The sequence below is a fragment of the Bactrocera oleae genome, chromosome 5 (assembly GCF_042242935.1).
Source record: "Bactrocera oleae isolate idBacOlea1 chromosome 5, idBacOlea1, whole genome shotgun sequence".
Classification (NCBI taxonomy): domain Eukaryota; kingdom Metazoa; phylum Arthropoda; class Insecta; order Diptera; family Tephritidae; genus Bactrocera; species Bactrocera oleae.
This window is the reverse complement of record NC_091539.1, coordinates 45,494,840-45,515,993: the sequence shown is the minus strand read 5'-3', so window position 1 is coordinate 45,515,993 and position 21,154 is coordinate 45,494,840. Positions and strand designations below refer to the sequence as shown.

The 21,154-nt window shown below is 33.2% G+C and overlaps 1 protein-coding gene and 1 long non-coding RNA gene across 6 annotated transcripts in view; one reads left to right on the top strand and one right to left on the bottom strand.

The window, feature by feature from the left end:
• if (integrin subunit alpha inflated) overlaps nt 1–21,154 on the top strand; it is a 76,192-nt gene that overhangs the window by 45,872 nt on the left and 9,166 nt on the right. For all 5 annotated transcript variants that reach the window (XM_036366044.2, XM_014232579.3, XM_036366041.2 and 2 more), the window contains exons 4-7: nt 431–528; nt 9,063–9,189; nt 18,168–18,229; nt 18,854–18,902. In XM_036366044.2, coding sequence (XP_036221937.2) covers nt 431–528; nt 9,063–9,189; nt 18,168–18,229; nt 18,854–18,902 — 336 coding nt within the window. The remainder of the gene's footprint in view (nt 1–430; nt 529–9,062; nt 9,190–18,167; nt 18,230–18,853; nt 18,903–21,154) is intronic.
• Nucleotides 6,387–21,154, bottom strand: part of LOC138857417 (uncharacterized) — a 66,038-nt gene continuing 51,270 nt past the window's right edge. Inside the window, exons 3-4 of the long non-coding RNA XR_011396488.1 lie at nt 6,728–6,806; nt 6,387–6,458 (exon numbers count right to left, since the gene is read on the bottom strand). This is a non-coding gene — a long non-coding RNA (uncharacterized lncRNA). The remainder of the gene's footprint in view (nt 6,459–6,727; nt 6,807–21,154) is intronic.

The window sequence follows — 21,154 nt, the reverse complement described above, 5'->3', positions numbered from 1 at the left end:
GCTGTCTTCGATTCTACAAACCTTTTGAGTGGCGATCCAACAAGCAAATGACATAAGTCACAGAATAGTATAATCAAATTTAGAGATAATAGGAAACAGTTGTACCACTTTAGTGGGATACGTATGCATATTCACTTGCTCTCTTGTAGTGAATTAAACTATATAACTTTAAAGCTACTTTCTCAAGCAGTTTTTTGGCAAGAGAGCAGATATCAGAGTTCGCGAGCAATATCGTGGTGAAACGAAGACGGCTATAAAAACATGCAATATATACACTGCTTAAAATATATTATATATTATTTTCTCTCACAATGCAAATTACAAACATTTAAAATTTAATTGCGCTTGTGCTTTCAATGTGGAAACTGGACTGTAATTAAGGAAACTATGTTAAAATTTTATCTCTAACGGAAATTTGCATATCTTGCAGGTAATCATCGCAACACTTACGGCGACGTTATCGAACGAAAATCCTATCAGTGGCTTGGCGCCACGGTATCTACGAGTCGTGACAACGATTTGATTGTGGTAAGTAGTGGATATCGAAAGCACCCAAACATAGATATATATATAAGAAAGTAGTAAAAAGTGAATTAGTGGATTACAAAAGTGTATTATTTGTGAAATTAAAATGCGAAGCGTGAAAGTACCGCTCAGTGCATTCAAATTGTGGGTAATTTAGAGCGCAAGCGCCATTGTACAATTTAACATATATGTAAATTATTTATTTATTTGTGATACGCATTCGACGCTTCATGAAAACCTTGTACGCAAGCGAAAATTGGGTTTACGACATTGACAAATAAAGACGAAGTCGAAGATTTAACAGCGCCGCAATGTTTACTTTACCTGCAATGAGCACTTTCATTTTCAATACAAAAACAAAGCGGCTAAAACGCGGGAGCATTGCTTAACACGAGCAGCAGCGTAAGCGTTTTGGGGCAGACAAAAGCGCTGACAGTTTCGCTGCCTGTGTGTGTGTATGCGTGTTTGTGTATGGGCGAAGATTAGTCATGCCAACGTACTTTTTTATGCCATAAACGAGCTAAGCCGAATTCATATACGCTTATGTGTGTCTCCGACCGCAGTCTACCGGCTCGACAAAAAACTGCTGAACTAGTTTCGACAAATTGTGGTCGCGGTGTGACATGTGTGCTGATGCAGTTATTTACCGTTCCTCAGTCTATGTCTATATATCTCTTAAGACTGGCGTAAATGTTGGCCATTATCAACGCTGTCAATAAACCCCGAAAACACTGTTATGTCTGCATTGATGACAGCTTGAGCGAAATCTATGAAACTGAAGCACGAAAATCACGTTGTGCACGAAGTTGGCCAACGTAGGGGCACAAGTGGGCGACGCAAAGCCAATCAACCTGTAACAAGTGGGTGGGCGGCTAATAAACAGATATACATATACAATATATGAAAGTATTTTTATGTATTTATATTCGTTTTTGTGTTGTAAGCGAGCGTGCGTAGACCGCGGAAGCCAATTAGCGCGGGCGGGCGACATGATATGTCTGTATGTTTCTTAGTATTGCTTATGTATTTACATATCTATAGATTGCTTTTCATGTTTGTTTACATATAGTATTAGTAAACTTCGCGGGTGGGCGAGTGTTGGAATTAAAAGTGACTTTCGGAAAATTCAGCAGAAATCAGTAGAACATACATACAAAAGTGGGCAATAAATATAATATAGTCAAAAAAATATGAGAAATTATGAAATTGTACCAAAAATAAGAAAATAGAAAATATAAATTCAAATTAAATAAAAGAACACGAAGACCAAATCAAATCAATAAAAAAAATACTAATAATTAAAAGAATTAATTAAAACAAGAAAAAACTTTAATTATAATAATATGTTCCAAATTTTGTGAAGATATCCTATCTAATAAAAAGTGTTTCCTTACAAGGACTGGATTTTGATCGATCTGTTTGTATGGCAGCTATATGGTAGCGTGGTGCGTTATTGACGATTCCGACAAATAAGCAGTATCTTGAAGAGAAGTGCACAGAATTTCATATCGCTATTTAAAAAATTGAGGGACTAGTTTGCGTAAATATAAACGGCTGAACATGCTAAAATCGAATCAGCACATTTTTAAGATCCTTTCCAAATAAATTGTACAAAAGTTAATATTCTTTTGTAATTCTGATTCAATTTCGTCCTCTATCTTCATCGCTGTCTCTAATTCAATATTTATATTTATTTCTACATCTACCCTTCATTCAAATTTCTAAAGTTCTTCTATCTCTATCTCTAACTATAACTCTATCTCTATTTCTATCTCTCTCTTGACCTCTATTTCTATGTCTATATATATCTCTGTCTTTGTTTCTATATCTATAACCATCTTAATCTAACCCTTATACTATTTCCCATTTTTCCTCTATCTTCATCACTGTCTCTGATTCTATACTTATTTATATATTATACTTTTATTCAAATTTCTATAGTTCTTCTGTTTCTATCTCTAACTCTATCACTATTTCTATCTCCATCTCCGTCTCCGTCTCCATCTTCACCTCCATATCCATCTTTATTTCCATATCTATTACTCTGCCTATCTCCCTATTTTTCCATCTGTGCATCTATTTCTACCACTAAATCTATCTATGTTACAGCCTATACCCCTTTCTCATTTTCTTTATAGATATATTTTATATTTAACGATCTTCAACTTTCTCAACTCGTTTACATCTATATACTGATCTCTCACATCTTCCGAAACGGTTATTCGGAAACTAAAACAACAAACATGTTCTGTGTACCATATTCCAACTGTCCCATCAAGTTACTGATTATCCAATCAACGTTCACCTACCACAGTTGCAACAGTCACCTTCTTGAAACTTCTCACTGTGTAGATATTCGATTTCAATATTCTTAATGCGGTTCCCTGAGTTGCATTACAAAATCTACAGTACAATTTTCCACATGCCACACAGCTTATAATGTTTTTATAGTTTTTTCTACTTTTGCTGTTGTTGGGCTTTTTGTTTGGCTTGGCGTAATCTTAATGCCCGCCTCGGTCGGAAAAGCCACAAATTAAGGCACACAATTGACGTTTAGTAGATGCCTCGTGTCAGATTAAGGTGTGCCAACTGCCGCATTGATTTCTTGATTACTTGATTTCTCAACTACTCACACACACATACACATACTCACACTTGCAACATTTTTGCCCTCAACTCAATTCGCAGTGTGGAAGAAAGCTTAAACGCTTTTTAATTGTACAGTCATCAACGAGGGAGTAGTTTATGTGCGAGCCGAAAATTTATTGGCGCCTTGTAGTGAGTTGACCTGCTTTGAATGATGGCAGTATGTGTGTGCCTGTCTATTGAATCTTTTGGTTTTATTTGTACTCTGTGTAATCACCAATTAACTTTGATTTTAGTGGCATTTTTTTTATCCGTTTGCCGAGTTGATCGCCTCCGCACTAACGGTATGGCGAGAACTTGCAACGCGTGTTTATGCTTCCGCCTCACGCTATGTGGCCGGAGGAAGCACCTAGATGTGTCAGGTAATGATGACCTACCGCGTTGCATGCTTTTATTGCCACCGATACTTAACCATTAATGGTGGCTTTAAATGGTCAAAGGTGTGTTCCGAGATGCGTGGCCTTCAAAATTTTATTGACAGCGCGCAATCGATTAAATTTCGTTAAGGTTTATAGGTTGGCAGTCAATTTCAATATATGTACGGTAGATGTATGTATATATGAGATGGTGGTTATTAGGACCTTAACACACTTACATCACAGAAACGCCTAATAATGTTTGCTCATTTAGTCATTTGACGGCTCTAGGTCAGTTTCGTTGAGTTGCAACATTTTTGCAGCAGGGTCACTAGTGCAATTCCATAGCCTGAAAGTCAATGTGGATGTCTTATTTGGGTCAGGCGCACCATAATCTACTTTTATATACTTCTGTCTTTGTGACTATGGTGGAAGGTAAATAAGTATTGTAGTTATATAGTTAGGTGATGCATCATAAACAATGTTAATTAGAAATTTGTATGTCATGATTTTAAGATTTGAACGGAGTGCCTTTAGAAACTGCTTTAAATAGTAGAAGAATATTATTTTTGAAAATAAATAATTCTAATTTTTTTTAGCTTTACATGAATAAATTTAAGATGTGCGCCCAGTTGTTAAATATTATATTGAAGAAAAATTGATCTGAGTTAAGCGTTCTTTTGACACTTTTTTTAAGAAAAAACAGTCGCTCTAAAGCCTAAAAATATGCTGGAACTACAATTTATTCAGTTAACGATTCTTAGCCAAATTCGCAACATTGCTTAATCTTAAGTTGGTAACCAGTGTTATTCTCGAACTTTTTAAAACTCCTGTAGAAATACTATACATATATAATATATGTATATATATTGAAATCTTTGTTATTTACAGTTGAAAAATATTAAGCCTGATACGAAAAAATTAGAAAGAGAATTGACCAACTACTTTTAATTAGGTCGAAAATTATCAATCACTTCGATTAGACTATGAAATCTTTATCAGATGCTCCACATAGATTCTTCATCCCAAAGGTTTCAGAACATTTCCCTTTGCTCTAAGTGATAACCAATATAACTGAACATATTTTTTTGAAAGCAGAGTTTAGGCCATAATTTTTTTTAGCCCAGCCGTTTTGCCTTTAATTTGGTTCTTTAATGTCAACAATTGAATCGTCTGCAGGAAGCAATGGCACAGAGGCTTTGGGCCACAGGAAAGGCCGGAATAGATCTTAGTTGGGAGCTTCTTATAGATCTAATTTTGCTATTAATTCTAACAGCGATCTACATTTTTCACAAGCCCCTAAATGCAATAGGGATTTTGGGACCAACGGCGTTGTAAAAGAAAACTATAAAAATAATTAATGGGATTTAAAACGTTCTTTTATGGTAAACTTTAATTCAAAATGAAGTAAAGATTTTACGATTTTATGCTATTATCTCTTTTTAATGATAACCATATTTTATGATATCGTTTAATATTCAAAACCTTTTCTAAAAATAACATTTTTAACACCTAAGAGCATCACATATTACTACACTCTCGAGCTTGAAGACACATCTTCAATCAAGCGTAGAAATTCGTGTGGATATAACAACTCAAAGGGCATTTATTCGCTCTATCTATACGCTCTATATTGTCCATTGTTCAATTGAATAGTCAAAAATCACGATTTTCACTGTTGACGTTTCGTAGTGCTTAATATCGTTTATTAAAAGAAAAAAGGACGAAGAAGCACAATAAAACAGAATGTAATAAACTAAATAAATAAATAATTCAAAATAAAATCAAAAACGATCGCACAACTATAACAGCACAATCGCTGACATCGCCAACGAATTATGCTGATTTTTTATTGCGATTGTCTCCACTGTTATTATTATTATTGCTGTTATTATTTTATTGTTTTATTTGCTTTCGCAGTATTTTGCTTTATCATATTTAATCCATTGGTCAAATCGGTACAATATATCTTCCACTCGACTTGCCTTGCCTTGCCTTTTCTGGGGACTGTGGACTGTGCAGTTGATGGCCGCCTGCGCTGTTGTGCTTTTCTGTGCGCATGCGCACATTTAAAAGGTACATATTATGCCCATGCTCGTGTTCTTTTACGGCTGCGCGGCTGTCCACATTGTTATGGACTCGTAAGTCTTCATCTTTAGCATTGTAAACTTTTTTTTGCATGCTGACAATAGCCTTAGCTGCCAAGCGACATAAATATATAAAAATATATATCTAAGTACTCACGGTGCCTACAGTTTGCGGTATTTATGCAGCAACATATGTAAGTGTATGTGCTTGTATGTGTGTACAATTATGCCCTACTGCCTTAACCTTTTCATGCCACAAATGGTCAATATGACTTAAGCTTCTTGGTTATAAAAAAGATGTCGAAAGGACACAAGCGCAAATAACTTTAGCTATCTTTTGTGCTCTTAAAAACGTTTTTGTTGTAAAGTTTTTTATTTTCATATGCATTTTTGATCTTAGCGAGTGTGTGGTGGTGTCTTGCAAACAACTTATTCTCATAGTTTGGCGATCTTCTATAAAAAGCGCATAAGTACATACATACATATGTATGGTATATGTGTATGAACATAAATATATACTGATATTTGAGGGTCAAGAGTACAGTGTTTTTATTTGTAAACAGCTTGCAGAAATTATTGTATTAAATTACATATAATAAATATATGCACAACTTAAAACTTTATTGTTTAGAATGTACAATTGTTGCATACTTTTAGGATAACTTGAAGAAATTACGAAAGTTCCTTTAAGATAGTTGGAATTATATGAACAAGCAATTTTGGTGATAAAAAGAAAGTTTAAGAAATTATTAAAAATTATGTACTCACCCTGACACCCACTAATTTAAAGATTATTCACAAACCCTTAATTTGCATTAACACACTTCACTTTGACAACACATTTCTGGAAGATAAAAAATTAAAATAATTTATTTATAGCAAAGAATTTGTGGTTTCTTCACTGTTAAATAAAAAAAATTAAAATATATTTCTATGTATGAATATTTTGAGGTTAAGTTGAAATGGAACAATATTGATACGATTTGAAGTGAGCGGAAAAGACATAGAGGGAGATATATAGATAAATATAGAAAAATACAAGATGTAGAGAGATAAAAAGAGAGCAATATAGTGAGACCATATAAGAAAATATTTATAAAGCGATGTACACACCTTAACACAGACACAAATTTGAAGGCACTTCATGGACACTTTAGTTCACTTTAACACACTTCACTTTGATCACACTTTTCTGAAACATAAAATTAAGATATTTATTTATGGGAATCAATTTGTGATTTTTATTGATAATATATAAAAAGAAAAAATATATTTTTAAAAGAGAAAGAAAGAAATACATAAATTTTATTTAGAGAACGACAAGTGGTAGAAAGGTAAAGAGAGGGGTATAGTGAGAGAGTATAAGAAAATGTATAAAATGATGTAAACACAAAACATAAATTTAGAGATACTTCACAGACATTTTGTTTCACTTTGATGACATTTTCGGAAAAATAAAAACTAAAAGTTTATTATTTACGTTATCAAGTTTTTGATATTTTTTATTAATAATCATTAAAAACCAATAAATATATATATAATATTTATTTATATATTTTACTTAAGAATAATTCAAGGTTCCGGTGAATAAAAAAAATATATATATAGGACTAAAAGGAAATAAAAGATAGATAAGTCTAAATATATATAAAAAGGCAGAGATATAGATATTGAGAGAAGAAGAGGGAGAAATTTATATATAAGTAAAAAGAGAAAAAGAGGGAAAGAGTTATAGATAAATAGAAAAAGTTACTGTGAGATAAATATACATTTACAGAATATGAGATAAAAAAATACAACCTTGTTTTCCAATAAGATTTTTTTTATTAATTTCGGTAACAAAAAGTTAATGTTTCATTGTATACTAATAAGTTTAAAAACTGTCTAGAGTTTTATTTTAATACTTTTATAACTGTTTACTATACAAGTATGTGTATGTTTTATTTGTGAATATTTTGAGGAACAAACTTAATGATTACACCTAAAGTGTGAAAGCAAAACGAATGTTTTCACATTGGAACTTCTAAGGAATAATTATGTAACAATATATTCTATATATAGTCTGTGGTTCAAATTAGGTTGGAAGCAGCAGAAGTATGTAAAATTTGATTATATTTTGTAGTGGTTTCATTACTTCTATGCTTAGTACTCCATTTCAGTTTCAGAAAAAAATTCACTCCGATTGACAAGCCCTTACTACCACATAAAACTTGATCAACTTCGCCAAAACCATTACAGTCGATCTTACCTTTTGTTCGCAAATTCTCCGTCACTAACCCACCGTTCAATGCCCATCAACGCTTTTGTCTACCGATCAAAGTCTTTTCAATGGACTGAATGGACTGTTCTATTTCAGTTATTGTTGTTTTTCTTTTGTTATTTTTTTGCAAATAAAAAATTCTGTTCGCGCTTTAATGCATTCAACGTGTGCGCGCAACACGACGGCGATGTCCACCAACACTTTAGCGTCTAACAAACAACAGGAGCAGCAAAAAGAAAAAAAGTAAAGCAACAAAATTTCAGACGGACAACTGCAACGGATAGCATAGCATGGAATATATGCATATAGTATATGCTTTGCCAAATATTTTCAGGCATGAAGTGCTTAAAATTCAGCTACAAACCAGCACAAAGCCGGCGGTGAAATGCAGCGGATAGACACCACTCAACCGCCAGCCGCCAAGGCAATAGTCAGGAGACAAACTCACCGGCAGCCCCAGCGAGCACGCCGAACCGGCGCAAAGTAGTAGTGGGCAAACAATAAAAGCGCAAACGCTTCTCACGTGTGTGCCGCGACCGTGTGGCCGAAAACCCTGCTCCACTCGAGTATGCGCGTTACAACAGATGAGGCGCATAGGCAATCCCCCGCCACTGGGCACATCGCCTTGTATATATGTACGTTTGTATGCTTAAGTGTGCGCATGTGTGCACGCATAAGTGCTTAAGCTTTGCCTCGGGCCTTTTGTGCAAATATGCTGCAGCATATTACTTTTATTTTCGCCCATTTTTTCGCCTGTGGCCCATATAAGGCGCAGATGCGTACGCCGCGTAAGCCAAGCATTTGTGCATTTCAACTCTTTTTGGTATAAGTACTTCGGCGCGTATTGTATAAATTTGTAAAAGTAATTGCATTCACCCAATATGCACATAAACAAATAGTGACGTTTTAGTGGGAATCTCTAAAAAATAGTTAAAAAATTGCATTTCTAAGCGGACAAGCAGCGCGTTGTATAAGTTAGATGTTGGTGTCGGGGTTGCTGTATCGGCTAAAGTGAAGTTTCCCACTTTTTTCTAGTATTTTCACCGTTATTTATTTGAATTGCATCAGTGTTTATTTATGTATGGAAATTAAATTTAACTCGCGCATTAATTTTTTCACATGTAATTTTATATTCTCTTGCATATTTTTTAACTGCTGGTTCTTTTCACATTTTTTGTTTTATTTAAGGCCTGTGCTCCACGCTACGTCTTCCATACAATGACACCGAATAAGTCACTGCGTTATGACCCAGTCGGTACGTGCTTTACATCCAGGAATTTTACGCATTTCAATGAAGTCTCACCCTGCCGCACAAGTGAGTATGAGAAATATTATTTTTATATGGGCATAAATATGTGATGGATGTTATTTTTAGCCCGTATATATGCATATGCATACATATATGATAATTTAATTTTATTGTTAAGCAGAATATGAATTGAATTATGTACAAAAAGTTGATAGAATTAGGCAGCCAAAATAGAGAAATAAAACTGTGACGCATTGCAATAATAAATAATATAAACCAAAGTGAAACGTGTTATTAAAAAATTGGTATCAAGATATTTTACGAGTCTGTTGATAGTCCATGTTTCCATTTTTCTTTGTTTAATATTTTTGAAACTTGAAAAAATTTTATGAATACTGAAAAATATGTACTTTCTTAACTTGCCACTTTTAGTGCCTATCATGGATTACTTGTTGTGTTTATCCTACTTAAGCACGAGCCAAAAATCCATACTGATCAAAAATATGCATGAAAATTATGGTGAAACTAAGTAATCAAGGGATAAGAAAATGTTCTCCTTCAGTAAGCTTGCCCTTCAACAGCAATATCCACAATTACGCAAAACATTTTTCCTTTTCGGATTTTCATAAATCCTCAGTCATTTAGTATATAGTATCTTACTTCATGTTAGAAAATGGGAGTAACAAAAAATGTGTAGCACTAGCTCTGATTATTAAGAGTGTTTTTTTTTACTTTTTTTAGACAAGACACTACGTTCCTTACCATTACGGAAGGTACTTGAGAAAAAAATTGTACTCTTAGTCTAGGTTTTGAATAAAAAACTATGAACAGGATGATTGTAGTCTATAGAAGAATATTCAAATTTAAACTTTCTAAATAATGATTATCTTCGCCCAACGACAAGGTTTTACAAGGCGACGTTAAAAACTGACGTGCGTTACCGGCTTTAAAAGCTAGTTTTCTGATTTTAAAGCTTATAATATTCCTAAATATATTGGTTTCTTCAAATGGTTAATTTACAAATGCTTCCTTATATTCATGACCAAGTACTCATTAACTTTTTAACAAAGTTATTGCTCCGGTACTTAATTAAGTTAGGTTATGCTGGCTGGCTGTCGCGCCATACATAGAGCTACAGGTCCTTTGTAATGTCAGATGAAAGTTCAGTTTGATACGAGCTGAAGTATTATTGAAGTAAGTGGCATACAGAATGTCATCACTTTATGCGAAGTTTAAAAGAAACCTGGTATCCAATTTTGATACTCTAGAGACCGTGTGAGCAAAAATTTTACCTTCGGCGATCCTTCTTGTTGGCGATCCTGCAGGACATAATCCGTCTGTCAGCCCTTTTGGAAATTTCACTGTATATCGTTTTTAGCGACTTGCGTATTTCTTTCACTGGTACGATAGCTAGCCGGATGGCACTTTTAGCAATCTTATTAGCTATTTCGTTTCTCGGAATGCCCTTGTGGCCTGGAACCCAGTATAGGTACACATATGCAGCCGCTTTGCGGCAGCCAGCACATCTACTGCCTCCCTGCCTGCTTCTAAAGACATTTTGAAGCGTACTTAAAATACAATTTGGTATGTCATAAACTCGGGTTTTATCAGTAGTGTTTAAGCAAAACACCGATTTGATCATTGAACTCGAGTTTGATTTTAAAGCATGTGGTAATCTCGAGTTTGTGAGTGATGTTTAACGGCAAACAACAAAATGCGCGATAAGCTTGAGTGCTATTAAGTATTCAGTATATATTATAAGAAAAAAATTGTGCTTACACATATGAAAACTGATGTACATAAATATATTTACATATGAATGTATATACCAGCACATTTGTATTTATATACTGCAACATAATATTTTTCAGCATAAAAAATATTTACTTTCTAATGGCATTTTGTAATTTTTTCATTTTAAGAAGACCATAAAAGTGCAGACAATTATTATTAGTATTTCGTTGAGGCTTGTCATAGGGAAATTCGTGGAAGTTGTTTAGCAAATAAGCCAAAGGCAAATAGTTAACATGCCACTCTTCAAACCAAGTGCCTGAACAAATTAATTTTCTTAGAAAGGAGCATTCAAGAGATAAATGTATTTACATATGTTGACATTTTTGCTTTTACTAAATTATATTCCAGCTAGTGCCTTTTTAGTGAAATTTTTGTAAATGTAACTAACTTTTATTTGGTTTTATTATATTTTGTATACCCTGAACAGGTTATATTAAGTTTGTCACGAGTTTTGTTTGGAAATCAATTACGTCTTATTTACCCTCGCTTCACTGGAAATAATTTTATCTTAGTGCTAATACCATATTATCTATCCAAAATTTTTGAAAATTTCAACACAAAAAGTTTTCGAATTTATTTTTATTTAAGTTTTGGAAGCTAAACTCAGTATAATCCAACTAGCCTAACTCAGCCTAAAAAAGGGTAGTGTAAGACATTTCTTCGAATACTGGAAATATTAATTACATTATAATGCTACACATCGTGCAGGTTAGTCTTAGACTATCAACAAAAAATAAAACGCTAATTTATAATATTTATATTATGACTCGGTATTGACTTATACATATACCCATGGGGTTATTCTCAACTGGCATACTCATATACTATAACATTCTTCAACGCATCGTATGTAAGTCTACGTCTATTTTTAAAATAATCCCACAAGCCCTCACATGCGAGACGTTTCACAGCTGTCAAGTGCAATGTCGTTGTCTGCAACAACCAAAAACAAGCACTTTTTGTAATTTCCGTTTCACGCACGTCTCTGTAATTTAGTCATGTATTTATGAGCATTGGCTAGAATTCTATAAATATGCGCCCAAATCCACAAAGTATTTTTTTTATCAATGACACGAGGCTTTCTGCGGCATTTATAGGGTTAAAAACACACACACACTCACACACTAACATAATCCTGTGATTTGAGTATTTCGGTAGCAGTCGATTTGTAGTTTATTTTTAGAATACCGTTACTTGACACTTACAAGATATTTGATTACACAGTTTTTATACGATTTAATAATGTTAATATTCCCCCGAACACAGCGACAATTTGAAGGGATTCTCAAACAATTTGTGTTTTTAGACACATTCATAGGTATATGGAAGAGTATATATACATATGTACATAATAGTATATAAGAAGTGGCAAATGTGTACACATTATCATCAATACTACTCAATAAAGTGCGTTTAAAAAATGTGGTGAATTCGGCGAGAAGAAGCCTGCAAATGTATCAAATTTACCTTTTCAAGTATTATTATCGAAATTTGACTTTTTTGAGTCGCTTTCGAGGATTTTCCTTTTTGCTGTCACTTTTTGACGGGTTAAATGTGTGACTTTCGCTGGTTAAACATGTTTTAAATTGATTTTCATTTTGTGGTTAAGGGAGTAATTTGATATCGTATAGCTTAGAGGAGGTATACTTTTCTCTATATATTTTTAAATATAAATATAATTACGAATACAAATTTAAATCGGTTTTTTTAACTTTCATGTCACAAGAAAATTTGACGTTTAGCATAATAATAAAAATATGGCAACACTGCTAAATTCTTCAATTAATCACATGACTTAATGTGGGTGTTAACATATGGCTACCCCGTTTATTATACTAGTCTCTCAGTTTTCAAGATATCGCTCTGAAATTTCGCACACGTTCTTTCTGCAATATAAACTGAACGATCAAAAGTAAGTTCTTGTATGAAAAACTTTTCTATTTGACAATATATCTTCACGAAATTTCGCAAGAATTGTTGTTTAAGGCAACGCTATAATATCCGAAGAAATTTTTCAGATCGGACCACTATAGCGTATAGCTGCTATAAGAACTGAGCGATCAAAATCAAATTCTTCTACGAACACTTTTTTTTATCCATTTTTCTTTATTTTAGCGCTTATATCTTATGCATCATTTCTATTATCTTGAAAGAAAAACAAGAAAAAACGCTAACTTCGGCTGTACCAATTGTATAATATATTATATAAGAGTATACAAATATTTGGATTTTGATTGGTTAGTTTGTATGGCAGCTTTATGCTATAGTGGTCCGATATCACCGACGCCGACCAATTAATAGCTTCTTTCGACGTTTCTTTCTGAGTGTTACAAACCTCGTGGCAAACTACTTATACCCTATTCAGAGTATAAAAAGTGATCGCGGTTAAAGTAGATTTACAACATTTGTCTCATGCATAAAAAATGTTACTTTAAATAAGTCTCTCTTTAAGAAAATTACATAGAATTTAACACATTTAGTACAAAATTACTTCAAATAGTAATAAGAAGTCAATTCAAACAGCATTTCACATATTTGATACACTGCAAAAAATATTGTGGCTGCCTGCAATTTTTAGGTCGCAAGATATTTTAATTGTGAGCTAAAAGTTTAGTATTATCTAACCGAATATATATTTTTTTGCAAGCAAAATAAAAAAAATGATTATTTTATAATAATAAATTTATTTAAGGGGGTTTTTTGGTTTCGAAATATAAAAAAAAAATCGATTGCATATGATGAAGCCTTTCCCTCCTGAACTACATTTTTAGAAACGGTGTGTATGTTAAAAAAATTTATCTTGTTTTTGTTTTATTGGATCCGAAAAAGAGCCTAAAATTCGGGCTTCTAAACCAGAATATCCCCTTAATCGGACACCCGAAGTTTCAAGAAGTGTATACCACCTTCTAACGCCTGATGAATTTCATGAAAAGGTTTTTGCATAAAAAAATATCGAAACAATAATTTTGTTGTATTGTGACCGAAGGTCAACCGTTAATAACAAACCTATAATTTTACATTTTCGTTTCGACCAGAATTTTAACCCATGAAAACCCTAGGCATTGTTCGCGAACTTTAAATACTAAGTTTACAATGTTCACTATATTTTAATAAATAAAGAAATTTCAGTTAATACTTGTTCTTCTTACGTCACCAATAAAGTTGCCTAGTCTGTAGTGCTTTCGATTGGCCACTACTCATTATATTTGAGCTGTGGTCTCTATTACAAAATATGCAGTTGTTATGCAGTTTAATTAAATATAGAAGAGTACGCGGGTATCTCACCAAACCATTTGCTATTCTATCCGATAAATTATGCCAGTTTTTCTTATTTATACCAGCTTGTTGTTCGATTTATAGCGAAAGCGTGCCGAATTCAAAAAAATTATTGTGACTGTTAAATTAAGAGAAGAATCATTAGATCTTTCATCTGTAGTCAAGATTATGCCGTCGTAAAGCAATTGGCAAATGTAGGATACTTTGATCTTAATGGAAATTAAATTTGCAATACATTTTCAACTAGATGCTTTTCGTATTATTCTCAGATTTTGTATAAGAATTAAGCGCGTCAGGAAGGTTTCAAATAAATTGAGAAACTTTACGAAAATTTTAGGCCACACAATTTTATTTATTGATTTCAAGAAGTAAAGTTTTAGAACTAAAAATTTTTCCGTGTACTTCTAATATATAATACTGAAATGTATTGCATAACTCCACAATTACATGCATCAAGAGCCAAGAGCAGTGCATCTTCAACAGCCACCAACCACTGCAATGGACCTGGTGAACATTCCGAAGTTTCTCAGAGCAATAAATACCAACTTAACGCACCAAATGCCATACTAATAGTTACAAAGAATCTTTGAAGGCATACCTAGCGAAAAAAGTCGGCACGAAAAAAAAATCACAAAAACAACAGCAATGGCAACAATCAACAACATACTACAACGCAGTGGCAACAACTCAACAACAACAGCGACAACAACTTGGTGACTTGAAATGTTACCACGAAGTGGAGAAAAAAGTGAAACAAAATGCTCGACAACAAAGCTAATTGAAATTCTACACGGGGGCGATTTTATTATGAGAATTACTTGAATTACCTTCTTGAATGGTGGAAAGTTATATGCAACTACAGCAAAGGTACGGCAATAAGAACAACAAACAACAGTAAAACTCTAATAACACAAATAATGTGTGAGCGCACTGTACGCACACCACCATACGTACATATGTATACACCAAGCAGTGTAGAATTGCCTGGAAGACAGGGAATGAATGCTTACGCGTCCAGGTTACTATAGTCTGCAACGTGTACCACGTGCACAAACGTCCGACCCCGATGCATGTAAGCGCGCTGCACAAAGAAAAAGCAGCAACAACATTAAACTTTAAGTGTTTAAGCAGTAGCCACAAGCCACCAAAGCGGTCGCACAACACAAAGTTTTAAGGCGGCGAGGAAAGCCAAGAAAGTCAAGCGCAAACAACACAAGGCGGTAGTGAGGCATGAGAGTTGGTGGAGTGAGAGGAGGCGCACAGAAGGTCTGCTCCTTAAATAGGCACTCCTTGGCATTCAAACAAAAACTTGTGATTTTTTATTACACACACACACACCGTCTTCGCTGCCGCTCTGTGCCTTTGGTTCTGGCTGGCGAACGTTTAAATTGAAACACTTCGGCGACAAATTGTTATCGTTTAATTTGATCTTTTGCGCAGGCGCGCGCACGCGGTGTGGCACAATAGCGCGCACAAATGGACGGCGCACACAATGGTGTGCAAACATTCTGACGGGCCAAACAACGCGTGCAACAATAGCGAAAAAGCGCACTGTGAAATCGCGTAAATAAAAGGCGACGCACGATCATTGCCACTGCCGCGAGTGCAAATGCTGTGCCAATACCGCTATTGTTGCTGCTTGCAGCATTATGTTAACTTTGTTGTGTTGTTGCATCTGCCACTGTTTTACTTGTTCGGTTTTTCTTAGTTTGTGTCTCTTACTTAGAATGTTGCTGCAATCGGCGCAAAGGTGTTGGCAAACTTTTGCAATCGTAATCTTTGCATTCACCTTCACCTCAAGCGTCTCTCCTACTCTTACGTAAGTTTGTGCCCTGTAGGGTAGTTGCTGTATTAAAACTATCCGAAACTAGCATAACTAAAATGTGGCAGCCTAAATGTATGCAATGAATATTTTAAATAATATTTCTTCCAAGTCTGATCATCTTTATTATGGCCCTGTTTGATTTCGAAGTAATATTTTTTTGGTACAAAGCACTGACTATGGTATTAACTAAAATTGATATCCACGAAAACTCGTTGCTCTCTATGAATAGTTGATATAAGTGTTCGAGTTATAGCGCAGAATTTACTCTCCAAATGAACAAAGACTTTTTATTGTGGCTTCGATTTTACGTCCTCTTTTTTGTTTTCTCATATTTGTATCAGAACTACTTCGATATCTCCTTATTCACGTGACTTAATAATGATTTTGGAAACTTTATGCCAGAACACTGACGTTTCGTGTTTGTGGTTTTACTTTTTTTTTTTTTTTAATTCTGTATTAACGGAATAAATAACTGAAATTCATGTTATTATGTAGATATGTATATTATTCCAGTATTTTTGATCGATTTTGGTTTGTTCTTTCAATATCTAATCTATTTTTAATCCTATTAGGTTTAATCTTATGTTATACCGCTAAAGTATTTTCCAATAAAACCGAAAATGGTAGTCTCGAAAATTTGAAATTTGTAGGGATCGGAAAATATTATCCAAGTACTTTTGTTCGGTTTTGGTTTGTTACATCTATTTATTCTACTTCTGATCCGAATTGCTTCGCTTTTCTCATTTAATAATAACTTTTTATACCCTGAACAGGGTAGATGAAGTTTGCCACGAAGTTTGTAACACAGAAGGAAACGTGGAAGATTCTATAACAAAAATATATATAAATGATTAACATGACGCTTATTTATGGAAAACCTTTTTATTTAACGAGATATCTTCATCAAATTTGACATGGGTTATTGTTCACGGCAACCGTGCAATCTTCGAAGAAATTGTTCAGATCGAGTCACTATAGCATATACTTGTATGTAGCTGCCATACAAACTGACCAATCAAAGTTCATGTAAGGAATTTTTGTATATGTGAAGGGTATTAAAGCTTCGATGCAGCCGAAGTTTTTGTATTTGTTGTGTTTGGCATTTTGTTTATTTCAAAAACATAATAGAAAATATTTTCGGGATTTGAAAACTGTAGTCCTGAAAACTCGAGACTTTTTAGAAATATGGTACTATGTTTTAACGGTGTAAAACAAACATTTTGAATAAAATCTATCGTTTTAGGAAAAATCTACCATACTTAACTGACTTTTCGGTAAAAATCAACAAGTTTCTTAGTATTTGTTTGCAAAAGTTGAAGAACTTGATGGAAAAGTTGAAGCCATTTTGCCCAGTTAGGTCCAGAAGAGTGAAGGCAAAACAGATTGAAGAAAACATTTATACATTACAAATTTTATTACAATTTTTGTTTATTTCAACAGCTCGGTAAAAATCTAACTTCACTATCAGTTATACTAGCATCGAAAGTCCCACTTTTTCGTCCAGAAAGATTCCCTATGTCATAACAAATACGTTGAATAGGAAGCACTGACTCTATTTTCAGTTCTCGTATACGTAAAATGTCTATATTCCTCTTCAACTTGTGTTATTCAAAAGCAAATTTATTTTGCCGACAGGGCGTTTTCTTCACAAACTCCTCGCTATAGACTGAGTTTGTATATATATGTACATGTGTAAGTATGTGTATATATCTGTGCAAAAACGTTTTATTGCAACGAAGCCGGTCTTCCTATTGCTTGTGTCAGCTTGTCAGCATTCAATTCCGTCAGGAATAATTATCCTTATTTGGTGATTTGGCATTTCGAGCAACTCTTTTATGCATTTCCTGCGCTTTTGGTTCATGGCAAATATTTTCGTTATTCCTCGGACATACAAATCTACAAGTGAATATACATATATTTATAGGCGTGTAAGAAGATAGTTATGTGCATGAATGCCATTGCATTGGGTTAGGATGAGATATCGTCAATGAATTGCCTACTTGAAACTTTAAAGAAGATTATTAGAATTATTATTTATTTACTTACTATATCTTAATTTAAAAATTAAATTTTTTTTTTAACTTTCTATAACATTAACACAAACATATTGTGGCTATATAAAAATTAATTTATTTTTATTTCTTTACAGATAACTGGGGTTACCATCGACAAGGCTCTTGTCAAGCTGGCTTTAGTGCGGCTGCAAGCACTGTAAGTGTCAAACTTCTTTTCAATTACAACTACTTTATGATTAGTTATAATGCATAATGGGCAGAAATATAGATTGCCGTATCAATAGGAAACAAATAATCATAGGAGTCATCAGAGGATCTCGTTTCACTTATGATAGTACAAACTTACTCCAAATCACATTTTCCTTTTAAGCATATTTATTATTTTCATGCTTTTCGTTGTTGCAAGCAAAATGTTTTGTAGGGAATTTTCGGCTCTTTCGATTGTTGTATACACTAATCTTCCATTGATCAGAGCCGTCAAAACTTCCAAATTTTGAGATATAAATCGGGAATTAATTGATAACGAAAATAAAACCAAATGGGACTTATAAGGAAAAATAATAAATGTTAGGTTTGGATTTTAATACAAACAAATTTGATCAGTTTTAGATATGTTTTCATGTATTTATCGACATTTTTCATAATTTTGTGATAATGAAATAGAAAACTGACATTTGGAAAATCTAGTGGGAAGCGTAAATTGTATAAGCGTGCATTATTAGAATCGCGACAGAATCTTATGATTGGAAAATATTTTCGAAATTATAAAAAATTTCGAATAATCGTTTAAGTAATATCTGTATTTCATTCACAATTCCAGCGCGGTGATCGTTTATACATTGGTGCGCCCGGCAGTTGGTACTGGCAAGGTAAGAAGTTTGTTAAAAATATTTGCTAAAATATTTTATTAATATAATTTTCAAGTAGTTAGTTTGAATATTTAAAGGTATTGAATATTATTAAAGTATGACTAGTAAGTAAATATAAAGTGGAATGCGCAAAAATTTTTCTATAAGAAAAATAATAATAAAAAATGTGTTGCATAATAAAAAGTTGTTTAGCTGTTCGAATATTTTAGAAACCATATATTTCGTATCAGCTTAATACAATATTTTAGAAACCCAACTCCAACAAAATTATACCTAAATACAAATCCAACAGCAGACCCATACAAAATTAAACTGACAAACAAATAGAAATATTTAGTAGATAAAAACCTATATATAAACAAAACGTAGTCTAAGAAATATAACGGGTTATTCTAAACATACCATATAGAAACTCATAAATATTCTAGAATGTTACTTTTACCACTAAATGTTCGGTAGTTGTTACTTAAATATTCGTAAAATATTTTGTGGCTAGAATTGATTTTAAGTATTTCTTGTGATTGCTTGTGAAAACTAAACGCAACCAGGTATTGCCTACGTATCTATTGGTGTAAACTTTGTAAATGTATGCATTTATGTATGTATTTGTATGCCTAAAAGCGGTCTTAGAAGCTAAGCGCGCATGCGTCCGCTGGGAAGTACAAAACAAACAAAAAAAACAACACTGAAAAATTTATTTATTTTTGTTGTTTGATTTTTCCTTCTGCCCATATTTGTACGAGTATTTTTACGAATATGTTATATGCGGCATCGCATCACGTGAGCGCATAATTTGTGGCATAAAACGCGATTATCGTGATCCTGCTGTTTTAGTAATGCATGTGTATTTATTGTTGTTATTGTTGTTTTCATCTTATAATCGTCGTACCGTCGTGCAACAACAGGGACAAAATATCGACAAGTAAAACATAGTCTCAAAAATCCATGTAACGAAGTATGTAAAAATACACTGTGAAAAACGATTTTATAAATATATGAGTTTTCTAAAAATCATCAAATTGCATGCATAAGCTTATTGACTTTTATGGTCTAATTTATTCCAAATTAGTTATATTCGTATACTAAAAATTAATTTAAAAATAAACATATGTAATAAAATGACAGTTTCGTGAGGCGAGCTTTGAAAGCACGAGAAATGAGCACTTTTAAACTTACAACGCGAGATTGAGCTTTGTATATTGTGCATTGAGAGCATCCAAATAAAACCCCGTTTATTGCGTGCTGAGGTATTAAACTGTTTAAAAAGCTTTGACAGCATAATGCCAGGAAACAGGCGAATTTTAATTTAAATCTCTATGGAAGATGCAAAGTATAGCAATTAAAATGCTTTTGTGTGTTTGAAATGGATAAGCACGAGTATAAGCTTTCATATTGAAAAGCTTCGAAGAAACTGTGAAAAACGTGAGCCATATTAAATTGGTCGCACCATGAAAGGTACTATTTCATTAGTAAGATTATATTTTTGAATTAAGAGTCTAGTCTAGAGGCCAAAATTTCACATAGGTATTCCTCCTTGAAGTAGAGGGTAAAAAACCGTGTCCTTGTCGCCATCTGCTCTTGTGCTCATCTAAACAATAAACTAATGACAAATCCTGGATAAGTAAAAATGTCGTTATCGTATTGTAACAAAAAAATGGAAAAAACTTTCACATGAAACAGTGGAAAGATCGATATTTTCACTATTATTAACTTCCTCGAATTTACTCATAAAAAATTATAAATATATCTAAAGAATATTCATGCCAAATTTCAAGCAAATCGATTGATTATAAATTGAAATAGCGTGACGACTGTTATGATGAAAGTAGTGTCGAGCAAAATGCGTTTAAAGTTTTAAGTTAACACTAAGCCGTCAGAATTACCATGACACTAAGATAAGATCTAAGGATATATCTTTGAAAATATTTGAAGTTTATTTTTAGGGTGATAGCTTTGAGTATTTAAAATTTCACTTTATTTTGCTATTCCTTTTTTTGTAAAACTAGAATACACCCTTACAGTAGATCAAAAAGCCTTTGAATCAAAAGATTTAGCGCATAATTAAGCTATCAATACGAAAGAGCTTTCACTGGGCTTACAACAATACTGGGAAGAACTTTTACGTAAAGTGCAAGCTTCTTGCAATGAGATAAATTAATATATAATGTTTAGTTTATTATTATAGTTGCATACAACTTATGTCTACTTTGTATTTATCTAAGGATATATTAAAATATATTTATTTGTTATAT